General features: G+C 40.5%; 1 protein-coding gene across 3 annotated transcripts in view; it reads left to right on the top strand.

Moving 5' to 3' along the window:
* Positions 1–26,903, top strand: part of LOC131192162 (protein SSUH2 homolog) — a 65,143-nt gene that overhangs the window by 24,120 nt on the left and 14,120 nt on the right. For 2 of the 3 annotated variants that reach the window (XM_058171042.1, XM_058171044.1), the window contains exons 6-11: positions 6,225–6,349; positions 7,680–7,742; positions 8,839–8,936; positions 14,597–14,689; positions 21,433–21,538; positions 23,128–23,235. In XM_058171042.1, coding sequence (XP_058027025.1) covers positions 6,225–6,349; positions 7,680–7,742; positions 8,839–8,936; positions 14,597–14,689; positions 21,433–21,538; positions 23,128–23,235 — 593 coding nt within the window. The remainder of the gene's footprint in view (positions 1–6,224; positions 6,350–7,679; positions 7,743–8,838; positions 8,937–14,596; positions 14,690–21,432; positions 21,539–23,127; positions 23,236–26,903) is intronic. The other variant, XM_058171043.1, reaches the window with a different exon arrangement.

The raw sequence follows: 26,903 nt of genomic DNA, 5'->3' as shown, positions 1-26,903 counted from the left end.
CAAACTGGGTCACAAAAGCCTGGTCCATAAAGTTTGTTGTGGCCCCTGAGTCCATCAGTGCATGCGCCTGGAGCCTGTCCGACTGGTTCCCCAACCATATCCGTGTGTCCAGAATCAGATGCCGAGGGGGCCCAGAGTCTACTTCCGCAACGTCCAGTGGGGGCTTAGTACGTGCCCGACCTAGGGTTTCCCCGAGGTCGGGCCTGCTCCGTTTCCCGATTGGTCACGCTGTGATTCGGGGACTGGCGGGCGTGCCCCACTTCGCTTTCTGGGGCAAGAAGCGGCGAAGTGGCCGGGCTCCCCACAGTACAGGCACAATCCACCTTGGCGCCTTCGGTTCCGCTCCTGGGCTGTCAGGCGAGGTCTGGCCGCTCCCAACTCCATGGGCTCTTCCGCAGCGGTTACAAAACGTGGGGCGACCCGGGGAGCTGGTGGTGCAGGGAGTGGGGGTGCAGATGTCAACGGCGGGTCCCGGGGGGTGCGACGGGACGGTCGCCATTGCAGACGGGCATCGAGTCGGAGACAAAGGGGCACCAAGTTGTCGAGGGTCCGCGGCGCCTCCACCCGGGCCAGCTCGTCTTGCAATTCCTCTGAGAGTCCCTCCTGGAACGCGTCCACCAGCGCTGCATCATTCCAGTCAGAGTCCTGGCACAAAAGACGAAATTTGGCGATGTACTCCTGCAGGGGGCATTTCCCTTGACGGAGTTCCTTAAGGCGCCTGGTTGCCGTCAGCATTCGAACTGGGTCCTCGTACATGGTGCGCAGGTGCTGCCAAAAACGCTGTTGGTCCACCAGCAGGGGGCTATCCTGGAGCAAGAGGGGCGTGGCCCATCGAGCAGCCGAGCCGGAAAGAAGGTTAATCACAAAGGCCACCTTAGCCCGGTCGTCTGGGAAATCCTCTGGCCGCATAGCCATGTAGAGCTGGCACTGCCCCAAGAAGGTCGGGAACATCTCAGGCTGCCCAGAAAACTTATCCGGCACGGTTATCGGGCACTTGCGACGAGGAGGAGGAGTGGGAGGATGGGGGGGGCTGCAGGCACATTCCCGGCAGCAAGTTGGCCTGCCAAGTGAGCCACTTGCTGCTGGAGCTGTTGATTAGCCGCTTGTAGCTGCTGTAACTGCTGCTGTACCTGCTGCTGGTCCATCTTTGGTAGAAGATGTTTTAGTCAGGTCTTGGACAAAATGTTCTGTTTCCCTTCCCCCAATACTCCCAGCAAAGAGTCAGTCAGAGGCCTCCTTTTCTGATTTATTTACATATATATAAATGTCCTGGCTACGTCTACCCACGGGCCTGCCAAGTTTCTGGAGATAACAAGGAAATTACAGATAAGGCCAGAATTACTCACGAATATATTCTTCCCTCCGTTGATACAGATTGCCTGCCCAAATTCATTACTTTGTCCAAGACAAAAAACCAGGAAGTCCCGCCTCCTATTTATAGTCTCTGCAGATGTCACTGCATGACAATTATGACTTGGCTTTGTCCCAACTCTTCCGCTGCTGCGCATGTCGATCACGTCTTCGTAATCTTGCGTCACTCCAAAACTGTTCTTGGGGCGTTGCCAAATCAGAAGAAGGCTCGGGAGAATCAGGCCTTGCCGGCCCCTCCTCCTCCCTTTGAGTGGGTGCCAGGGAGGGAGAGGGCTCAAGAGAAGCAGGGCTTGCCAGGTCTTCTCCCTCACTTTCTGAATCATCTGAGTCCAGGAGTCTGGGTCCAGGAACCTGGGTCACAACAGCATGTCTATAATCCATTCATTTTCCAGGTTTTACATAAAATTAACTTTGATAAATTATAAAGAATATGAAAGGTGAAATTATACTATGCTTACTTTTTATGATTTTTAAGGAATGTTTCAATTAAATTATCCTGTAACCTTTCTAACAGAGTTCAGTGATCTTGTGCTCACCATTGTGAGCAGATTTTCTTATATTCAGGGCGATTAAAAAATGCAGTACATTCACTTTAGCCATTGCTGGATCTCTACATACTCCCTGGGAAGCAGGTGCTTTTTAAAATTATTATCCTGCAATTGATCCATCAATGGTTTATTAAGTCCCATGCTCTGTTCCCAACCTCTTTACAAGATTGTTAATCCATTCAGCTCTTACATCTCCCAGTGAGTTTCTGCTCTGGCAAATGATGCATTCATTTGCTTGCTTTCCCATTCCCCCCACCCCATTTCTATAAAGCTTTATTTACCTTTTTCTCCCCCTAAACCTTTAAGTAGCGTCCTAGGCATTTTGGAATTAAGCTACAAACAAGGTTTCATGAATGCTACTTTGCTGCTAAGGTATCAGCTTTTCCTTGTTATCAAGTTTCAATCTTTTTGGATAGACTTTCTGGCCTGGATGATTGAGTCTTCATTTACATATTGCAATACATTTGGGAGTGAAATTGGTGTGGCAAGAGTTGGTGTGCAGTTGGTGTGGCAAGAGTTAGTACATTTCAACAACTCTCTGACTTTCTGCCTAACTATTTTTTTTTTACATGTTGACTGATGAAGTTACTTGGATGAGTAATGAAATGTCTCAGATTAACAAACTTTGATCCAGTTGCCAAGATTTAACCTTTTTAGATATTTCAATTTCTAGAGAACAACAGAAAAAACAAAGGATCATCCATGTGTCCAAACATCCAGGAAAGCCAAGAAAAAGAATGAGGCCAAGCAGAAGGGAACAATCCCTAAAAGGCAGCAATTGTAAGACCTGCCAGTCAATAGGGCTTGTTTTGCCTCCCCCAATAGAAAGAGGAAGAAGCAGAAAATGATTCTAATCGAGGCCATTTTCTTCTAATTTTCAGATACCATCTGCAGGCAAAATTTTATTCTCTGCTCCTCTTAACTTTTCTTTCCCAAATGAGTCAATTAACCAATTGCTTTTTCCGCCTTTCTAAAAAGTGAACTAGAAACACATCAGAAATAATTTTAAAAATCATTAAAATGAGGAGGAGAAACCATCAACTGAAAATAAATACACACATACAATGCTTAGGGGCATTAAAACATAGTTTACAGTATTTATTTATTAATTAAATTTCTATAGTTGTGCATTTATGGATGTAATTGTATGAAGGAATCAAAGACATTTAAGTTCTCCATTCAGTAGTTCTATTCAGAAAAAAATAGATTTAAAAATTAGATTATGTAGTTACGATGTTTTAGAAAGTCTAATAAAATAGGTAAAAATGGAGTGGAAAAACTAAATAAAAGTATTCTTAAGGAAAGAGCCAGTTTGGCCTAGAGCCATGATGGTGAGCCTATGGCATGTGTATCTGTGGGCACAAGAGCATTGCCCTAGCTGAGCTTCATCGCACATGTGCATGCTGGCCAGCTGATCTTTGGGCCAACCAGAAGTCAGGAAATGAGCCGTTTCTGGCCTCCAGAGGGCGTTCAGGGGGGTGGGCGAAAGCCTCAGAAGGGGGTGGGCGAAAAACGGGCCTACCGGGCCCACCAGGCCATCACGTGCCAAAAGCGGGAGGAGCACAGGGGAGGGGTTGCGTGTGGACAGGGTGCATTGCATTATGGGGTGTGGGCATGCACGCACATGACAAACCCACCCCACACTCCCCCCGCTTTTGGCACACGACGGCAAAAAAGCTAGCCATCACTGGCCTAGAGGTTAAGGCACCAGGCTAAAACCCAGGAGTCTGTGAGTTCAAGTCCCTCTTTAGCCATTAAAAATGACTGTGTGATTATAGGCCTGTCATTCTCTCTCAGCCCAACACAATTCACAGGCTTATTGTTATGGGGAAAATAGGAGAAGGAAGGTGTGTTGGATATGTTACCTTCAGTTATTTATAAAAAATAATAAAACTGGGATATAAATAAATAAAAAGAGTTCTTCAAGACTCTTTATGATTGTGGTTTTCCCATTTTTGCAATCAAGTACAATTTCCCACTGTAAAATGCCATTGATCCAAAAAAAGTATTGCAGTATTTTCCAGTCATAGACTAAGGAGCTAACAGAAAAAATATTGATTCAGTTTCTTCAGTATCGCTGATTTATAAGTTTGGGAAAACATAGAAATCATACCTATAGGAAGATTAATTACTAAAATTTGTTATATATTTTTTCCCCCTAATTTCCTTAAAACCTTTAATCCAAATGAATATCTAAAAGGGATAAGAGAGACCACAATATATATCCATTTGCCTTTAATGCTATACATCAAGAAAAGTCCTGATCAATAAAAAGTAATTTTGTACAGTACAATGCCATCTATGAATTATTTCTATAGCCAGTTCCAGATGACTCACCAAAATGGATGTGGAGAGAATTTTATGCCATGAAGACTTTCAAGCTGATTCATCAAATTCAGATTATAAATTTTCTTCCCATTTTTTTTAAAAAAAAGACTTTCAAGAAAGCCTGTCAATATTTGATATAAAGAATGTATAATATTGGACTGGTTCCCTTGATTCTAAACAAAGCAGGAATACACCATTCGTGAAATATTTTTAATGGTTGTAGTTGACGTCACGCAATAAGCCTTAACTTGTCATCTTTGACTCCAACTGGAACGCATTATGAATTCTTTATAAAATATTTTCAGCAGAGACAGGTTTTCCATCTCTAATCAATCTCTGGTCCTACCTGTTATCTGAAACCTTGTTCTGTCTGTCTCTCAGATGTATATCAGCCATACAACACAGAAATGAGGGGATTTATCCAACTTTTTGTTTCTGCCTTTATTTCTGTCTTTCTTCATCTCTTCTATGGCTGATGGCAAGAGCCTGGCAAGTAACTTGGAAGTGGGAGGAGAAAAGCAATATAAATGACAGTTGGCACAAATCATTTTGCTGCCTGAGACAGAGCAACAAATGAACTTTCTTCCTTTTCCTCCCTAGTCAACATGTGTTGTGCTCAAAGACAGAAAAAATTCCAAGCAAGCTTTTCTGTTCATCACCAACAATAAATATAGAGTCAGTCTTTGAGCTTAATGGTCCCATTATTGTTATTATTATTGGTGTTTTCAAGTCAGTGTTGACTGCTGGTGACTGAACAAATCCTTGTAATTTTCTTGCAAGACTTCAGAAGTGCATCATTTCTACAGAAGGTGTTTTATCTAGGTCAGGGGTGTCCAAACTTGGCCCTTTGGAGAGTGGTGGACTTCAACTCCCAGAATTCCCCAGCCAGCATGAGCTATAAATTTAAGCAAGTTGCTAGTTGGAGAATTCTGGGAGTTGAAGTCCACCACTCTCCAAAGGGCCAAGTTTGGACACCCCTGATCTAGGTTCTTCATAGTGCTTTATAGCCCTCTCTATGCAGTTTACAGAGTCAGCCTATTGCCCTCAACAATCTGGGTTCTCATTTTACTGACCTCGGAAGGATGGAAAGCTGAGTCAACCTTGAGCCAGTGGGAATCAAACTGCCAAACTGCTGGTGGTGGGCAGTCAGCAGAAGTAGCCTGTAGTACTGCATTCTAACCATTGCGCCACCATGGCTCATAATGTAATGTAATACAAAATGATGTAATAATGTAGTAGAATAAATTCAGTGCTATGCATCAGTCACAACAGATATCAAAATTGATAGGAATGTCTGATGAGAATAAATATAATCCAATAATTCACTTTTAAAATGTTAGTTTCATTGATCACAATGGATTTAAAAGTGCTAAATCTTATGCTGAATTGTGGCATTCAGTGGTGGGTTTCAAATTTTTTTACTACTGTTCTGTGGGTGTGGCTTGGTGGGTGTCCCATGGCTTGGTGGGCATGGCTTGGTAGGCATGTTAGGGGAAGAATACTGCAAAATCCCCATTTCCTCCCGATCAGCTGGGACTCTGGAGGCAGAGAATAGATAGGGGCAGGGCCAGTCATAGGTGGTATTTACTGGTTTTATTTTTAATTTTTTTAATTTTTAATTTATTTATATTAACAGTATATATAAGTATAAGCATGAAATAACTATACAAATTGGATACAATCAAAGGGAACATTAGGACAGGAATGATAGGCATGCTGGTGCTCTTATGCATGCCCCTTATAGACCTCTTAGGAATGGGGTGAGGTCAATAGTAGATAGTCTTTGGTTAAAGCTTTGGGGATTTTGAGAAGAGACCACAGAGTCAGGTAGTGCACTCCAGGCATTAACAACTCTGTTACTGGTTCTCTGTTACTGGTTCTCTGAACTACTCAAAATTTCCACTACCGGTTCTCCAGAACTGGTCAGAACCTGCTGAAACCCACCTCTGGTGGCATCTATTTATTTTCTTTTATTAGATGCTTCAGTGGATGGTCCACAAAATGGTGTATCTCCTCGACCTTGGGATATTAAAGTCCAAGTACCACAGATGTTTCAGGAAGACACAAAAAAGTTTCGTGTTCCCCATTCTTCTTTACTCAAGGTAATTTTATCAAAACAAACAATAAACTAAACAATAAATAATTAGCCTGTTCTATGTAACAGCTCATCCTATATATAAAGACCACTGTATTTCTGTTTGTTAGTCTTCTCTGTAGATTAAAAGATCAATATCTGATTCTTTAACCATTCCTCCTGGGATTTTATTTCCAGATCTTTCATGGATTTGATCAGTTGAGGGTTTCATAAATGTAGAGAAGATATGTACTAGATTACCAGTTATCATATTTCAAAATTGGGAAGGACTTGACAGGTGGATGAAAAGGTCAAATCCAGTCTAAACCTCTCTCTATGTTCTGCAACAAACCATCATAATGTTGAGTTTGAGTCACCTTGAAGCAAAATGGGTGGCAAATAAATCTAATAAATAATAAAATAAAATAAATAAATAAAATAATAAAATGCAATGCAATGATGATATGGAGAGTGATGTGCCATATTTTTAGAGCATAAGACACACCTTCCCCCACCCCCCAAAAAAGGGTGAAAATCTGGGTGTGTCTTATACTCTGAATGTAGCCCCGCCCATCTTCTCAAATGGAGGCTGAAAAAAGCATCAGAAACGGAGCTTCAGAAAAAAAGCCCCGAAACAGAGCTTCAGAGAAGAAGCCCCAAACAGAGCTTCAGAGGCTTTTTTTCTGAAGCTGTTTTGAGGCTTTCAGAGGCAGGAAAAAAAGTTTAAAAAAAGCAAGGCACAGAGCTCATAACCAAGGAACCTGTTGTTAAAATTCACCTCTGGGAACAGCTGATTGGGATATTCTGGGAGGCCGATCCACCTGCCAATCAGCTTTTTTCTTATTTTCCTCCCCAAAAACTAAGGTGCATCTTATACTCCGGTGCGTCTTATACTCTGAAAAATACGATATATCATCTTGTGCAGGTGTGTTGTTCCCCTCTGATGAAATGAAGGAACTGGTGGAGTTGTGTTGCTCTACCTCAGTGAAGACCTGAAGTGGGGGCAATGATGCTGGCCTTCTTCTCCATTTAACATTGATTTCAAAACATGAATAGAATCTGCTTTAAGGAGCAAAATAAAATTTCCGTTGCGAATCAATAAATTATGGCTCTTCAGCCTATATTTCTTTTTGCTGTATTATCAGAAACTCCTACAGCTGCTAGTCTTATGTAGCATGATAGTCTTTTTTTTTGCCATAAATAATACAACAGATGCATGCTAATACTTGAAATAGGTAAGAATATCTACCTTTGTTGACAGTCATCCTTGCCTAATTCAGGTATTACCATATATAGTAGTCTATTTTAAGTGACTGTATTTTAAGTGACTGTATGTAGGCGGTTCATTTCTATTTCAGGAATGTCATAAATGCCATGGCCGGGGTCGATACAAATGCAGTGGATGCCATGGTGGAGGAAGGGTGAGTATTGATAGTGTATTTATTATTTTATATTCTTTGATGCTAAAAAAATGTTATTTACTTACTGTTTAACGGGAAAGTTGCATGTGTTGCTATTAAAATTCAGACCCCCGAGTTTGGTATGGAACTGATAAAAACTAAATCTCTGAATTGGCAAAGTGGTGCAGTTTTTTGTGTGTGCCTCCAAATGGCATAAATCTCAAGTCTGTCAAAGCATTTATTGATGTAGGTCAGATCTTTCTATAGAATACAGAAACAAATGATACACCCATTTGGTATGTTCAATATGTCAGAAAACAAGCAATCAGACAAATTGATTACATGTGAGAATTGAACAATTGATCGCAGATAGCATTCCACAAGTGGTGAAAGTATGGATAACATTACTGTCTTTAGCAGCTGGGTTTTTAGTCTTGCAAGTGCATTTAAGGACCTTCAGAATATGTTTTCTATTGTTTAATTGCTGAAAAAGCAAGTTCTCACATACCAAAAGAAATTGTCTTGGCTTAGAAGAAAAACAAGTTTTCCTAAAGTTAGAAAAGAGGCCCAGATTGCCATGTTTTGTTTTGTTTTAAAAAATCACATTTTAAAAATGCTAATAATGAAGTCTAAAATACCAGGTAAACCTTCTGTTTTATGTGAACTCAAATTAATTTCATTTCTGTATACAATATTTCACATAGGAAAATACTGTTGTTGTTGTTAGTTGCAAAGTCGTATCTGACCCATTGCGACCCATGGACAACATTCCTCCAGGCCTTCCTGTTCTCTACCATCCTCTGGAATCCATTTAAGCTCAGTGACTCCATCCAGCCACCTCATTTTCTGCCGTCCCCTTCTTCTTTTGCCCTCAATCTTTCCCAGCATTAGGCTCTTCTACAGTGGTTCCAGAAAAACACTCACGACATAAGGAAAAAAATAGACCTAGTTCAAAGCTGGAAGTATCATTCTGAATATTTTCTGCCTGAAGAGAATTAGAGACTAAGCTAAAAGAATATCAACCCAAATAAAAACACGCCTTAACTATTTTGTTATTCTGGGATTATTATTATTATTTTCATCCTGAGGTTGTCTTAGCTATTTTGTGTCCCCATAGATGAGGTGTGTCACATGTAATGGAGCCAGGAAAGCCAAAGCCAAACATTTAAAATATCAGAAACGGTGTCAGATGTGCTCAGGTACCGGTCGCAAAAGGTAAGGACTTTGAGAAAGTGATAATGATGAAGATAATGATAATAACAATGGCGACTGCCCTCATTTTATACATACATACATACATGACTCCATCATACTACATTGCCTTTCAGTGTTAGCAATATCATACAAAATGAATAAATATAGAAAGAAATACTAAGTAAAATTAACTGAAGGAAGAGAGAAAAAGAAAAGGAGAAGGAAAGAAAAAAAGAAAAGAAAAGAAAAGCAGGGAAAATCTAGTTTAGACTATTATTCATTATATTCCTTTACACATTTCTATCCCTCTTAACTATAATTGCTTCCAAAGCATCCCTGTACAGCTATTTGTTCTTTAAGGTTCTCACTCTTGTCTTCTTGAGGATCTGATCAACTCATCTGGTCTCAACTTCCTTTGTCAACCTCTTCCTCTTGCTCTTCCTCTTTGTAACTCAGGGTTAAAATGATAGGTCCTTGGAGCTCGCTGAGCCTGGCTATTTTCTTGCCAACATTTCTTGAAATGTCTGCAAGAAAACAACCAAGCTCAGAGGGCTCCAAAGACCTCTCATTTGTATATTTGTTTTGCAATTCATTTTTAATTTACCTTCTCTATGGAGAGATCTTCAGCTTCTGTCAGCAGAGGCCACTCACTGCTTTTTGAGCAGGGACAGATGTTGTAATTCTGAGCCTATTGTAAACACACCCCAGCTATGATTCAAAACTGCTGTTTTCCAATTCAAGTCATATTAAATCCTTCAGAGTGGATGGTCACCAGTGCTCTGTTCTGTTTTAACAGCAGTCCCTTCTCTGGTTGCAGTGTCTCACATGTCACCTCACCCCTTCTAGCAAGTCATTTAATCCTTGGTTAATGATGGACATCTAAGAGTTATTTAATTTCTTTTTGGAAAAAAAAAAGAATCTTGTGGTTGATCCAGTCATTACCTGTTAAGTCAATTAACTACCCTTCACCGAAGAAGCTCAAGCACCGTTCAAACCTTATATCTTCCAGTGGACAACCTGCTAAGTGAAGCATATTCCTCTTGCTATGTCAGGGGACTGGGCCAAATGAGGAAGGAACAGTCCCTAAGAGGGGGTGTCCTGAACTGTGGCTTAATGGCCACAGGAGTTAGCCAATGAAGTTTGCCTTTCTGGACAGGTGGGAAGGGCAATCTAATGATATATGGGAATGATTCTGGGAGACGGGATGAAGACCCCCAGTTTAGGCAAGAAGGAGCTCTGTCTGAAGATGGGACAAAAGTGTTTCAGAAGGGACCCTCCTAGTTTCCTGGAGACTAAAAAGAGAGGAGGGGAGATGTACTTGATTGATGACAGCCTTGTGCTGTACTCCAGACAAGAAGCACCTCCAAATGAAGTAATCCTACTTCATCATATTAACAGAATCCTGCAAGACTGAAAATATTTCTCTTGTCTTTTCTTTTTAGTCACCAGAAAACTAGGGGAGGTGGGCTTCTGAAATGCTTCCCATGCTTTCCCTCACCTGAGCTGCCTCTTATCCGACCCTTGTCTCGACTGAGAGTCTTCCTCTATCTCCCAGGGTCATTCCCACATCCCATTACGATCAAGAAGCAAAACACTGCTGCCCATTGTCAAACTCAAGGCCCGGGTGCCAGATCCGGCCCACGGGGTGCTTAGATCTGGCCCGCAAGGAAACAGCAAGTGGTGCCTCTGCCAGTGAAAATGGAGGCCCTCCCAAACTACATTTTCACTGGCAGAGGGTTGCAGGAGGCCATTGCAGGCAAAAAAAGAGCTCAATAGCCTGTTTTCTCTGACAGAGCGCTTGGGCCACCACCGGCACCCCCCATACGAGTGACATCGAGCTGGCCACACTCACCCTGGTCATGCCCAGTCTGCCTTCCCTGAGGTCAAGCACAATCCTGATGCGGCCCTCAATGAAATCGAGTTTGACACCCTGGTCTAAAGTGAGCACAGTTCAGCCTCAATTCTAATCAAAAGCAACCCACTGTAGAATGGAATATCTGAGTTTGGTTTAAGAAACACTGGATCTTTCTGAAATGTTTGGCTGCAGTTCAGGACTGCTTTATAACCTCTAAAATACGCTTCTTCCATGCTGCTCTCAGGGTTCAATCACCCATTCATTCTTGATCCAATCATCTCTTTTTATATTACCAAACTCGCTTTACTGCATTCCACATACTTTTATGTTTCTTGTGATGTATTCAGCTTTCATTCCCACATAAGAAAGGAACACAGTTATTATCTGAATTAAAAAAAAAATCAGAGATTATTTCTGGCAATAGAGAAATGCATATCTTTATATCTGAAGTTATACTTTAAAGTAATATTGTTTCATTGTCCATTGTCCCTTTCCCGGAATAGAAGATATATACATAAACATCATGGTTTTCCCCCCCACTTTTTTTTGTAACTGCTTTTCAAGGGTTTTTCATTATCTCAGTGCAGTAGCCATCAAGTAGCTGGGAGGAAGAGTAATATGAGAGATTTAGATCTACTAAAGAAGGGATGGAGATGTTTTCTTACAGGCCAGACTGTGGAGATGGACTATGGATAACATTAGATGGCTTTTCACTGGGATTAGAAATAAATTATTTTGAACGTTTTGAAATGTTCATAAAACTTTCTTCCTACTTCCTACGTAGCAAGAAAGTTGTTCCAAACTACATTTTTCAGAAAACATACTCCAAAACCACAAGCTGATCAAAACGATGGCTGAAGGCTTGTGCAGTGTCATTAAGTAGTTCAAATGAGATTAGGTCTTCTTCTAAAAGTGCTCTGAGAAAAGCATCACTATTGCTCTTATACGGTCTAGGCCCATGATGGTGAACCTATAGTACGCATGCCACTGGTGGCATGCGTAACTATATCAGTGAGCACACAAGCTCAGCTCTGGTGCACATGTGTGTGCCGGTCAGCTGTTTTTTGGGCCTTCTGGGTCCATCAGAAGTAGGAAAACAGGCTCTTTCCTGCCTCCAGAGGGCCTCGGGGGTTGGGGGTGGCGAAGGCCAATTTTTCTCTCTAACCTGGTTCCAGAACCTTTCTGGAGAAACGGCCCATTTGCCATCTTCCGGTGGGACCAGAAGGCCCATTTTTTGCTATCCCCAGCCTCCAGAGCCTCTCTAGGAGTCTGGGGAGGGTGAAAATGGCCTTCCCTGCCTCTCCAGAGGCCCTCTGGAGGCCAGAAAGGGCAACTTGCCAACTTCCGGTGGGACTGGAAGGCCATTTTTTGCTGTCCCCAGCCTCCAGAGGCTCTCCGGAAGTTGGCAAATGGGCCATTTGTGGCCTCCAGAGGACCTCCGGGGCTGGGTGGGAATGGGTGTTTTCATCCTCCCCAGACTCCTAGAAAGGCTCTGGAGCCAGAGAGAAAAATGGGCCTACCAGGCCATCGCGTGCCAGAAGCAGGGTGGGTGGGGTCGCGTGCGCATGCATGGGGTGAGGCACATAGAAATATGGGTGTGGGCACATGCACACATGACCCCTCTGCCCCCCCTCTTGGCATGCTATGGCAAAAAGGTTAGCCATAACTGGTCTAGGCTTTAGCCAGAAAGGTTCAACCTCATATATTTCATAGGAGAGTAGAGAAAAGAAAACTCACAACATTGAGGCCAAAAAGGTAAACTCTTGTCTCTTCAGCTGACACCAGAAGGGGAGTCAGTCATGAAGAAAATATATTATCCCAGTCTCTGAGGAAAATCTGAATGGGCTACAAATGTTTGCAAGGTTGAAGATATTAGTGGCATTAGTGGTAGTATTAGTCATATTAGTGCTAGAAGCTTTCTTGAGTGTCATTTTCCCTGGAATGTACAACAGTACATCCAAACAAAATAGGGAATCCAGTAGACCCATTCTTCCGACATTTTTTTTTCTTCCTAGTGATTTCCTGCAACTGAAGGGTCTGCTTTTTTTCCAGATCAACCCAGTTTTGATCCAGTGATTGTGACTGGATTAATCAACCGGTTTGTCACCAAAGTCCAATTTCATGGGCTGAATGAGACTGACTAGCCCAAAGTCACTCACTAGCCTTCATGTGAGAGATTAGAACTCATAATCTCCTGGTTTCTAGCCTAGTTTCTTTAATTACTTCTTGCTACATTTATATTGGCAAATAAAACAGAGGAGGAAGAGGGTAAATTACACTGTTGAGCCTCATCAAATTGCCATGTACATACAGGTAGAGAAGACAATTTTTCTTCTTATTGAGACAAATGTGAATAAAATAGCTAAGAAAAGACATAGAAACACCAGCTCTCTGCAAAATGCTATTACTTTTTTCTTCTTTTTTACCAGCCGACTCCCATCCCGAATAACAATGCTGTGCTGCCTCCATAAAATATAAGGATTTGAATTATTATTTCTTCCAGTGCAAATAGTAGAACTCAATAGGAAATTCTTAAATCATAGGATATCATGTTCAATAATAATTAGCTTGTGGAGAGAAAGCCAAATCTCAGCATGATACATAAAACTTTTTTTCCTACTGATTTTAGGTTTCCCACTTTTCTACCAATATTTGTCTTCAGCTAATATCTATTTACTGAAGCTTATATGCAGCTCACAAACTGTTACATTTTAGTTTTTCCAGCTGCTAAAATACATCTGCCATGATCTTTAGGGAATGCAAAATACCTCTCTGTTCTTCCAAAGTATTTTATAAAACTCCATTAAGCTTAAAATAACAAAGAACAGATAATCAAGGCAATACTTTGAAAATGGGGATCTTTGGGGACTAACAGTTTCTTAAAATGGTTTAATAAATCAGTAGGTAATCACTACTGATCTGTATCACACTAATGCTATATAAATTTACCAACCATAAACATACACCATCTGCAACTGTTACAGACAGGATAATACATTTCTTGAAAGGGTCACCTAATCTTCCACTGTTGAATCTGTAAATAGCCACGACGTGCAGATGTTCATGCTAATTTCCTGTGCTGCCATCTTTGTTTTCAGATGATCTCAGTATTAGTGGGATAAATCTCAGAGTTTAGTCAATTAGCTGTTGAGTCAGTGTTAATTAAGAAGCAAGACAGATTTTATCTCTTTAGTTTCTATACTTTTATCTTAGTAGTCAGAATGGTAATGTCACACAGTGGACACATATCAGCCATACTACAATTAATTCTTCCTCTCCTTCACCATTTCTCAAAATTCCAGAGTTAATAAATTTTTAGAAACCATGATAGTGTCATATTTTACAAATATACTCAGAACAGTTTGGGCAACATGATACATTGAAAGGTTATGTAGATCAAATGATCTGCAAAGGATGACTCATTTGGAGGTTAAGCTAATTACACTGGGAATTAAACATGAAAGATGCTACAAAATAAATAATACACAAATTGTCCTTATTAGTATCGATACCAATTGTTCCAATTAAAGATCTTCTCTCACCATAGTCTGGTTGACTTGAAATACAGCGCTCCACTTCACATCAAATCTCTTGCATCTTTAGGGATTTTTTTTTCTGGTTTTCCTAGATATCTCTTAAATATTTCAATCAAATGGAATTTTACTTTCACTGGAATTTGCTAACAATAGAAGTTACATTTTTTAAGCATATGTATGTATATAGACATTTTTAAAAAAAAAAATATTTTATGTTTAGTTTTATATTTAGTATTTAAAATAAACCAAAAAAAATTATAATTAACAGGTTCCATTTTTACATCTAAAAGGTGCGACACTTGTTCTGGAAGAGGCAACAAAACTTGTTCCACCTGTCAAGGGGTGAAAAAGTTGCTACATTCCATCCAGTTGATAATAACTTGGTATGTGATCCTGTTGTTGTTATTGTTGTTGTTATTGTTGATGTTAGCATGAAAAATCGATTGCTGCCTCTTCAAAGCCTCTTCAAAGAGCCCAATCTATGTGATGAATGTTCAATAACTCTTAATTTTGCATCCTTTCCCTGTCTGCCTTCATTTTGGTCATTACTACTTTAAATCCTCTTTTTCACTGTTCAGTTGTACTTGATATTAGCCCTCTTTCCCAGTGCTCAGCCTGATATTTCATTGGCTGTCCTGTTGATACATTTGGTGCCTCACAAAAGGATGGGATAAGGGAAATATTGATTTTGGGGGCTTTTTAAAAAAATGTAACTTAGAATACAGTCTGTACTTTGGTAGCCATAGGACTATTCAGATACCCCTCTCTCTCTGAGGTTGGAGGGAGAGAAGATGCCTAGAGAGTATCTGGAGATCCAGCCGTTCTGGGGCTGACCGGACACTAGTTAGGTCCTATAGTAGGACCTACCTAGTGGCACTGAGGGATGCGAAACGTTCCTACGTTTCCTCCCTCATTGCGTCGGCAGATAACCGCCCGGCCGCCCTGTTTCGGGTTACCCGCTCTCTCCTTCATCAGGAGAGGCGGGAGGACTCCCTACAAGGGTGTGCCGAGGAGTTTAACGGTTATCTATACGATAAAATCGTTCAGCTTCGGGACGGATTGGATCAAAATTGGGTAGATCCAGGCGAGGGTTCCGAGACCCGTCTTGTTGAGGTGGTTTGGGATGACTTTGATCCAGTGACTCCCGAGGACATGGACAGGTTGCTGGGTAGGCTGAATGCCACTACATGTTTACTGGATCCGTGCCCCTCCTGATTAGTACTGGCTACTCAGGAGGTGACACGAGGCTGGCTCCGGGGTATTACAAATGCTTCATTGCGGGAGGTGATCTTTCCCGCTGCCTTGAAAGAGGCGGTGGTGAGACCCCTCCTCAAGAAGCCTTCCCTGGACCCAGCTGTTTTAGGGAATTACCGGCCAGTCTCCAATCTTTGCTTCACGGCGAAGGTTGTAGAGAGTGTGGTGGCATGTCAGCTACCCCAGCACCTGGATGAAGCTGTCTATCTAGACCCGTTCCAGTCCGGCTTCCGGCCCGGATACAGTACGGAGACAGCTTTGGTCGCACTGGTGGATGATCTCTGGAGGGCCAGGGACAAGGGTTACTCCTCTGCCCTGGTCCTATTAGACCTCTCAGCGGCTTTTGATACCATCGACCATGGTATCCTGCTGCGCCGGTTGGAGGGGTTGGGAGTGGGAGGCACCGTTTATCGGTGGTTCTCCTCCTACCTCTCTGACCGGACGCAGATGGTGTTGACAGGGGGGCAGAGATCGACTCCAAGGTGCCTCATGTGTGGGGTGCCACAGGGGTCGATTCTCTCACCCCTCCTGTTCAACATCTATATGAAGCCGCTGGGTGAGATCATCAGTGGCTTCGGGGTGAGATACCAACTGTACGCTGATGACACCCAGCTGTACTTTCCCACCCCGGGCCACCCCAGTGAAGCTGTCGAAGTGCTGTCCTGGTGTTTGGAAGCCGTATGGGTCCGGATGGGGAGGAACAGGCTCAAACTTAATCCCTCCAAGACGGAGTGGCTGTGGATGCCGGCATCTCGGTACAGTCAGCTGCAGATGCGGCTGTCTGTCGGGGGTGAGTCATTGGCCCCGATGGAGAAGGTACGCAACTTGGGCGTGCTCCTGGATGGTCGGTTGTCCTTTGAAGATCATTTGGCGACCGTCTCCAGGAGATCTTTTTATCAGGTTCGCCTGATCCGCCAGTTGCGTCCCTTCCTGGACCGGGATGCCTTATGCACGGTCACTCATGCTCTCGTTACCTCTCGCCTGGACTACTTCAATGCTCTCTACATGGGGCTCCCCTTGAAGAGCACCCGGAGACTTCAGCTAGTCCAGAATGCGGCTGCGCGGGTTATTGAGGGAGCGGTTCGGAGCTTCCACGTAACACCTATCCTGCGCAGACTGCACTGGCTACCTGTTGTTTTCCGGGTGCGCTTCAAGGTATTGGTTACCACCTTTAAAGCGCTCCATGGCTTAGGACCGGGTTACCTACAGGACCGTCTACTGCCGGCCTCGATCTCCCATCGCCCGGTGCGCTCCCACAGAGAGGGACTCCTCAGGGTGCCGTCAGCCAAACAGTGTCGACTGGCGGCCCCCAGGGGGAGGGCCTTCTCTGTGGGGGCTCCGACCCTGTGGAACGAACTTCCCCCCGGACTTCGACAACTACCAGACCTTAGGACCTTTCGCCGCGAACTTAAAACCTATTTATTTCGTATGGCTGGACTAGCCTGATTTTTTTATCTTTAAATTTTAATTGATTTTTGATGGGTTTTTAAAATTTAAATTTTTGTAATTTTATGGGGGTTTATGTTATTTTAATACTTGGGCAAAGTTAAATCAGTTTTTTAAGGGTGTTTTTACTATTGTGTATGTTTGTATTTTATCTGCCTGTTCACCGCCCTGAGTCCTTCGGGAGAAGGGCGGCATATAAATTAAAATATTCTATTCTATTCTATATAATTATTTCTATTTAGTAAATAATATATCACAAAAGCCACACACACTTACAATGGCATATTAATTTAAGATCTGACTTTGGTACCTTAAGATCTTTATCATCATCTTCAAAATCTATCAAAACTTTCATTATATTTATTTGTTCATGTTTATATCGTCAATTTAGCCCAAATGGTAGGATTATACTACAGCAAATCTTTGAATCAATGTACCTAAGATCCTCTTATTTGAAGAATGCATGAAAATTCTGGGATTTATTAGTCCCATGGAACTGAAATTTTCACAATGTTCATATCAGTTGTATTTGCAAAGTTGTCACTGTTACACACAGTCATGTAATTGTGATTTCCAATGTTCCCTGCCAGTTTCCCACAAGCAAAATCAAAGAGGAAGCTTGCAGGAAATCAAAAGTTTCTTCCATTCCCACTTCTTTTTTGTTTGCCTGTGATCATTCTGCTTTTTTGTTTAGGAAATAAATATTGACATTAATGAAATTTGTTTGCCTATGAATGGATCTTAGATTTCATGATTCAAAGGTTGCTGTGGTAAATTCAGGGGTGAAATCCAGCAGGTTCTGACAGGTTCTGGAGAACTAGTAGCGGAAATTTTGAGTAGTTTAGAGAACCGGCAAATACCACCTCTAGCTGGCCCCAGAGGTGGGTGGGAATGGAGAGTTTGCAGTATCCTTCCCCTGCCATGTCCACAGAACTGGTAGGGAAAAATTTTAGATTTCACCCCTGGGTAAATTCCACCATTTGGGCTAAATTGATGATACAAACATGAAAAAATAAACATAATAAGAGTTTCAGTTGTATATAGATTTTGAGAATGATGATAGATATCTAAAAGTTCCAAACTCAGATCTTAATTATTTCTTTATTTATGATATAGAATATTCTTAGAATTGGTCTTGATCACGGGGCGGTCCAGCATTGGGATTAAAAAATATATAGTCAGACTAACATTTACAGTTCATTCTGGTCAAATCAGACTGCACTACCTTTTTCTCAAAGGATGACCGAACAGATAACAGACTTGCCCAGTAATACTTAAATTTACTGTTTTTCTAACCTCCTTTGCTCAAATCCTCTTGTGTGAAAACCAAAATACAGCTGGTGATGGTAATATTGTAAAACCATACATAAAATCCTGGTCTCTAATTGCTAGAAATGAATGCAACCTACAAATACAGATATCACAGTTAGCCCATAACAAGTGTTCCAGTTTCCTAATATAAACGTCACAGTTCTCTATGCTGCTCTTTTTATTACAAAATTTACACAATGTTATTATCTGATTTAATTGTGCTGAAGCTATGTAAGCATTTGCATGCTTCTGCAGACACACTCATTAAGCATGGATTCAATTACAGTGAGGATATATCAATTTTATTAATGAAGATATTCTTCCAAAATATGGGTGGACACATTGTAAGTTAGCCCAAAAGTTTTGGTCCAAAAATCAAAAAAAAGCTGACTATGGGCAGAGTTTGCTTACAATACTGCACTTAACCACTGCACCACAAGGCCTCATTGGTGAGGTTTAGCTGTAGGACAGGGAAGTCAAACTGGCGACCCACAGGCCAAATGCATCATGTGCAGGCCACGCCCATCAGCTTTTCAAAGGCAAAACACACCATAATACATCACGTGACATCACGTGACGCGATCGAGTTTGACACCCGATCAAACCCGATTGGTACCCTTTGCTTTGAGACTTATTTAGAAACAAACCCTTTATCGCTTGACTAAAACGGCATGAGACAAATACTTAATCGTAATAAATGACATGATTTCTGACAAGACAGCGGCTGCCTTTATTCAAAATGACATACTTGTTATACTTCCTTGTCAGTTCTTTAGCAGGATAATAACCAAGATATTTTGTATTCAGAAGCATCCGGGTAAGATCGGTTTGTATTTTTAAAATTAAATGAAAATGTCAGAAAGAGATTATTTGTTTTGAATAATGTTAAGAGCCGTGGTGGTGCAGCAGTTAGAAAGCAGTATTGCAGGCTACTTCTGGTGACTGCCGGCTATCAGCAGTTCGGCAACTCAAATGTCACCGAATCAAGGTGAAATGAGGACCCAGATTTTTTGGGGGGCAATATAATGTAAGCTGCCTGTGAAGTGGTATATAAGTCTATGTGCTATTGCTATTTTAAGTCAGCCTTTTACTGTCTCTCAATCTTGGTCTCTCCCTCCCTTTTTCCCTGGCTCACCCTATAGGTTTTAAGACAATCTCATCTTTCATTTGTAAATTCGGCATACTTTCCAAACACTCCTTCAATCTTATTTCTAACAGAAAAAGAACCTTATTGATCAGAAAACAAAAGTACTTGCACCAAGGACATTGATACAAAAACGTTCTACCTGTAAATGAGTACTTTAATTTCAGCCATAATAATACAAGGGCTATTAATAGATTTAGACTTAATGTAATTAGCTCTAATCTTAATTGTAGGAAATATGACTTCTGCAATAGAGTAGTAAATGTCTGGAACACTCTACCTGATCCCGTTGTCAGCATCTCTAATCCCCATACCTTTTACCTTAAACTGTCTACTGTGGAGCTTTCATGTTTCTTAAGAGGTCCCTAAGGGGGCTTGCATAAGCGCTCCACTGTGACTAGCATCCCTGTCCTACTGTTCCCAATTATATGTAATCATTCTATGTGTTTATGACTATGTTATATCCTTTTTTTGTGCCAATTTTTTCATGTGTCCATGTCTGTGTCTACTCTGTTACTTATTTCCTTGTTCTTGTTGATAAATAAATAAATAAATAAATAAATAAATAAAGAAAGAAAGAAAGAAAGAAAGAAAGAAAGAAAGAAAGAAAGAAAGAAAGAAAGAAAGAAAGAAAGAAAGAAAGAAAGAAAGAACAAAGAACTTGGCCTTTGAATTACTCTTTCTTTCACTTTTAAAACTATGTTCATCCTTTTTAGTTCCTCTGAACCTTGTTTTGACAGTGGGCTTTCATTATGAACTAACTTTATCTTAGCTGACCTCTCCTTTCATTACTGTGCTACTCTCCTCTTAAATTGTCTTTCATAAACTGATTACTTTCCTCCCTGTCCATTTATCCAATGCACAGCAAACTATTAATACCGGGGTGTCAAACTTGTGGTGTCACATTGTCATCACATAACGTATTGTGACTTTTTCCTTCTTCACTAAAATGGTGGTGGGCATGGCAAGTGCATGACACATCCGACCTGAGGGTCGCAAGTTTGACACTCCTGTATTAATACATCCATCCTTGTGTGTCCAATCACACTTGGCCAATAAAAAAAATTCTAATAAACCAAGTGGAGTGTTGTGCATTACCACGGTATGATTTTGCATCAGGGATTCCTAAACTTTTGCCATCACACTTTCCTTTACTGTCTTCTTAAGGTAGACCGCCCCTAAAAATCCAGCACAAACACAAATGAACAATGAAAACAATACAATTGACATTTGGGAAAGATGGATTTATTGTGATAATGTAACTACAAAGTTCTTCATCTTCCTCTGATACACCTTACAGCAGGGGTCAGCAACCTGCGGCTCTGGAGCCTCATGTGGCTCTTTCACCCCTCTGCTGTGGCTCCCTGTCGCTCAAAATATGTATCACAACCGCCAATGTGTGATACCTGCTGGCACGCGATTTATTGAGTTTTTCAACCCCTGGTAGGCCAACCATAGATAAATCCAAGAAAAGAAAAGTTTCAGGAGAAAATAGAACATTTAATTCAACTACATATGCTAGTTATGCGGCTCCTTAAGAAATACTCAGGCATGGGAAGGGTTTTGTGGCTCCTGGTGTTTTCTTTTCTGTGGGAAACGGGTCCAAATGACTCTTCGAATGTTTAAAGTTGCAGATCCCTGCCTTACATTTTGGGAAACCCCATATTAAATCCCTCTCCCTCTCCCCCCACTCCTTCTCCTTCTCAAAGCCTGTTATTAAGAACACAGTAGCCTGCAATTACTGCAGGTTCGAGCCCGGCCCAAGGTTGACTCAGCCTTCCATCCTTTATAAGGTAGGTAAAATGAGGACCCAGATTGTTGGGGGGGCAATAAGTTGACTTTGTAAAAATATACAAATAGAATGAGACTATTGCCTTATACACTGTAAGCCGCCCTGAGTCTTTGGAGAAGGGCGGGGTATAAATGTAAACAAAAAATTTTTTTTTTAAAAAATCCTTTTTTATCTTCCAGGAAAAACAATGTATATGAATTCATTTCTGAACACCAACTAAGCTTTCCAAGAGATCTGCTCAGTAAAGCTATGGGGGAAAATGTACTTAAAGATGAAAATACTCTGGTAAGTACAATAATACTTCCTTAAGGCAAAGTTCCTGGGATCTGCAAATGATGCCTCCAGATCCTTATTGTCTCTTTCATCATCATCATCATTATCATCGCCATCATCATCATCATCAAAAAAAGGCAACTAGAAAGAACAACATGATTTAATATTATAATTCATTTATTATCTCATGTAACTTTATCTAGCACTGATATATTGGGCTTTCATTGAGATTTCAATTATATACTTAAATTGGATTCATATATCAGCTAATTAATGGTATTTAATTATAGAATGGTATTTCCAAACCTTTAGTTTCTGGAGCTATAATCCAATCTACTGGAAAAGGGAACGCTTCAGAGAAAATGGCCTACTTGAGCTATTTGCTCCTGCTTTTGGTTACAAGATTCAACTATCTTTATAAGTCTTTGATTAGTATTTAATGTATTTGGTCTTGGTCTGCAGATGGTAATCATGCCACTCCTGTAGCTTGGCATCTCATAAACATTTGCACAATATTTTTTTTTATTTTGTTAAATTGATACACCTGTTCTATTTGTCAATAAAGCTAAATCTTTAAAAAAATGTAATGATGGTATTATATTTAGGCTGTTGGTTTGAGCTCCGAGCTTGGCAAGTTGGTTGCAAATGTTTCATCACCATTCGAGGAGACATTGTCAGTGAATTCAAAATACACTGAGGATGTTTTCTCGAATGGTGACGAAACATTTGCAACCAAATTGCCAAGCTCGGAGCTCAAACCAACAGCCTAGCTACCATTGGTGGGTTTCAAAATTTTTTACTATTGGTTCTGTGGGTGTGGGTTGGTGGGCATGGCATGGGAAGGATACTGTAAAATCTCCATTCCCACCCCACTCCAGAGGAAGGAGTGCAAAATCCCCATTTCCTCCTGATCAGCTGGGAATCTGGAGGCAGAGAATAGATGGGGGTGGGGTCAGTCAGAATTTCCACTACCGGTTCTCCAGAACTGGTCAGAACCTGCTGAAACCTACCTCTGCTAGCTACCAACCCGAACTACTAATATTCAAACACATTTTGATGATACGATATATTAAGGCATAAGCACCAGAAACATGATGCGTTTACAATTTCTACATTGGTGCCTCAAGAAGAACAGATGATGACTCTGAATTTTTTCTTATTACGGTTAACAATTCCAGAATTACAAAATAAATATGTCATGTCCTCCCATTTCACATTCATCATATGTATATTACTTATCTTGAGATAATTCTCATTTTAAGCAGTTGGAGTAGGGAGACTCACTTAAGCTCTGCAGCTCCTAATATTCTGCTTCTTATAGCTTTAGGGATTGAGCAATCATCCTGGTAACAGGGACAGGAGAAAGAAATTGTAATAATACCATGTTTGTTCTGATTTCATCAGGCTTGACAATGTGTTATGCACAATGCCTGAAGTAATGCCATTACTTCAACTCATGGGCCTGGTGTGCTAATAAAAATAATGGATGAGTGGACATGATCAGAAAGGAGAGAAGGCAAACTTAAAAAAGAAACAGCAATAACTCAGAGGAATAGAACATATATGGTAGTTGTTGAAGGTTTTTTTTTTTAATGTTTCAGGTATATCCTCTTGTTGATTTCCCTAATGCGGAGATCTCACTCGCTTCGCAAAGAGCCATTGCAGAACATCATGGCCTGCTCACCAGCACATCTCGCATCCTACGGCAGGTATATCAAAGTAGGCCCTTTAAAATGTGAATTCTATCCAAACTTTAAATTTATTACATATAAGATATCACAACACTATGTTAGTGTTAGAAACAACAAGCAAGTAAACATAATTGTTTGTGATACCGTGTTTCCCTGAAAGAAGATCCTTTATTATATATATACAGGATCCGAATATATATATCCTGAAGGCCTCTGCAGCTGATAACAGACCTCTGGATCAATCAAGAGCTCTCTTATCAGCTGCAGAGGCCTTCAGGAAAGCCTTGCTGGCTGAAGAAGAAATGGGCTGGCAAGGCAGGTGTCTGGGTGTGCGAGGCCTGGCTGCAACTGTCCGAAGGTAATTAGTAGAGCAGCTCCACACCCATACCCACCCTGGCTTAATTTTTACCTGGGCACCCTGGAGTGGAGGGGTCTTAATTAGGGCTTTCTTTTGGGGGGGGTAGGGCTTATATTGGGTGCACATCAGAGGTGGGTTTCAGCAGGTTCTGACCAGTTCTGGAGAACCGGTAGTGGAAATTTTGAGTAGTTCAGATAACCAGTAATTTTTTTTTTTGTCACAACAGTATACACAAACAAATGTCATAGATAAAACAGCGTATCTTGAAGAATATATATATATATATATATATTTATATATATATATATATATATATATATATATATATATATATATATATATTTAAAATTATGCATCAACTATATTAATTGGATATAATGAAGGGAACAATAGGACAGGAACGGTAGGCACATTTGTGCTCTTATGCACGCCCCTTATAGTCCTCTCAGGAATGGGGTGAGGTCAATAGTAGACAGCTTTTGGTTGAAGATTTTGGGATTTTGAGTAGAGACTATGGAGTCAGGTAATGAGTTCCAAGCATTAACAACTCTGTTACAGAAGTCATATTTTCTGCTATCGAGTTTGAAGCGGTTGACATTTAGCTTGAATCTATTTTTTGCTCTTGTAATATTGCGATTGCAGCTGAAGTAGTCTTTTATAGGAAGGATATTGCAATAGATGATTTTGTGTGTTAAACACAGGCCATGTCGAAGTCGACGGAGTTGTAAGTTTTTTAATCCCAGGATTTCAAGTCTGTCGGTATAAGGTATTTTGTTGTTTTCGGAAGAGTGAAGAACTCTTCTAGTAAAATATTTCTGGACTCGTTCTATTGTGTTTATGTCAGAAATGTGGTATGGGTTCCAGACGGATGAGCTGTATTCAAGAATAGGTCTGGCAAATGTTTTGTATGCTCTAGTTAGTAGTGTAGAGTTTTTTGAAAAGAAGCTGCGTAAAATTAGGTTTAAAACTCTTAGGGCCTTTTTTGCTATGTAGTTGCAGTGGGCTTTGGCATTAAGGTCATTTGGTATGAGAACTCCAAGATCTTTGACAGGGTGGGGGTTAATTGGTTAATGATGGATTCCATTACTTTGCATGAGACACAACATAGAGAGATAGGTCTGTAATTTTCAACAAAGCTTGGATCTCCTTTTTTGAAGATAGGGATGACTGTGGCTAGAGACCAGAGTTTTGGAAGGGAACAAGTTTTGAAGGCTTTATTAAAAATTATGCTTAGGGGTTCAGCTATATTAATTGAAAGTTTTTTAAAAAAGTATGCACATAGTCCATCTCGTCCGATAGATAATGATGGTTTTAGGTTGCGAAGGGCTTTTTCAACATTATCTTCTGTGAAGTCTATATGTGTTAGGTTGTTGTTATCTTCTGTGGAATCTATATGTGTTAAGTCGTTGTTAACATTTTTGGTATGATTAAGGAATGTTGGATATAAGCCATCACTGTTTACAAAGACTGAGCCAAAGAATGTGTTAAAGAGGTTTACTTTAACTATTTCGTCAATACATTCTTTGCCGTTAGGTTCTTTTAGTGGTGGAATGGATCTTGTTTCTTTAAGTTTATTGTTTACAAAATTATAAAAAGCATACCACCTCTGACTGGCCTTGCTCCACCTATCCTCTGCCACCCGAGTCCCAGCTGACCAGGAGGAAATGGGGATTTTGCAGTAACCTTCCCCTGGATTGGGGAGGGAATGGAGATTTTACAGTATCCTTCCCCTGGAGAGGGGTGGGAATGGAGATTTTACAGTATCCTTAGCCTGCCATGCCCACCAAGCCACACCCACAGAACTGGTAGTAAAAAAGTTTGAAACCCACCACTGGTGCACATATAAAAATCAAGCTAAGACTTACTTTCGGGTAGGTCATATTTTCGGGAAAACACGGTACTTCACTGTATCTGCTGTGTGTTTATAAGGAAGAAATGCACAATTCCTAAGAATTGGTTATTGTAGGAGCTGAGGACCATGCAAATTGAAAGATCTTAATGTTTGTTTTACTTATAAGTAGCTAATTTAAGAAGTGGTGTTGGCAGATGGGGAACATAACCTTTTTCTATCTGCATATTTTTCCAAGAGAAATATTTCCCCAGTCTGGTTTCTGTGGAAGATTATAAATATTTTCTCCCATTTTAATCTGGAAGAAATATAGGTGGTTTATATGTATAAAAAAACATAGTAAAAATAATACCAATAAACATTAATCAATTGCAAGAATGGTTCAAATGAAATATAAGTTGGAATCATTATTGCAATCATCAAATGCTGTAATAGCTAAAATGGAAGATACTTAAAATCTACTCACTTAAAACCCCTCACACAATGATTGAGGCTGGAAACCTGCTGAATTTTGGCACACACATCTCACTAAAACAGGTGACATTAACAATGACTTCATGAATAAGACACAATTGGCTTGTTTATGCAACACATCAAACTTTTTCCTATGAAAAGGCATCCTCAGACTTTGCAAGACGTACAGTAAGGAGGCATAGCCATTCTGAAGGCCAGAGCGATCCTTAGAAATAAAGATAATGTTGGAAGGTGGGCATTAATCTTCCATAAATCCTTTGGAATAGGCCATATTTTCATCATAGATTGATACATTAGATTAAATGGATACAAAATCAGATGGAGTTGGAAATTTAGCAGGAGAAACCAGATCAAGAGAATTGTACATGTTGCAGTGTTTCATTTATGCACCAGATGGCAGAGTGACTACACAATCAGAGAGCTCTTTCTACCTCATAAGGGATTCACCCTCAATGTTGCTCTTAAAAAAAACCCTTCTTGCCAAACATTTTAATTGAACAGTTGTTTAAAAATATACACTTTGTTTTTAAACATCTCTCTTTCACACAACTGCATAGAATGTGGTCATCATCCATATTATGTTAGTGTATAATCCATTATATCATAGTTGCTCAATACTTTAATGTACATTAACTAAGATATACGTTGAGAACTCAGAAATGTGGAGAAAAGGAATCCAGGAATCTGAACACGAACACTATACCTTCTGCTACATGAAGAGATGACTCAGAAGATTCAGAATTAATTTGGAATAAAATCAGAAATGTGGTGAATGTATATTAAATTAGATGGAGTTATTTTAGAAATCTAATCGGTTAAAGAATTAGTCACATATTACAGTTCAAGAAATTTATTTTTTCTGGCACAGAGAGGGTACATAGTTGCATTTATTTTGTGGTAGGATTTGCATATATTTTTTTGTAATTATTATGTTACTATTGCCTTTATATCTCTTCCTCTGAGCCTAATGTAGTGTGCACACAGGTCTCTTCATTGTATACCCGC

The sequence above is a fragment of the Ahaetulla prasina genome, chromosome 2 (genome assembly GCF_028640845.1).
Source record: "Ahaetulla prasina isolate Xishuangbanna chromosome 2, ASM2864084v1, whole genome shotgun sequence".
Lineage (NCBI taxonomy): Eukaryota > Metazoa > Chordata > Lepidosauria > Squamata > Colubridae > Ahaetulla > Ahaetulla prasina.
This window is presented reverse-complemented; position numbering and strand designations above follow the sequence as displayed.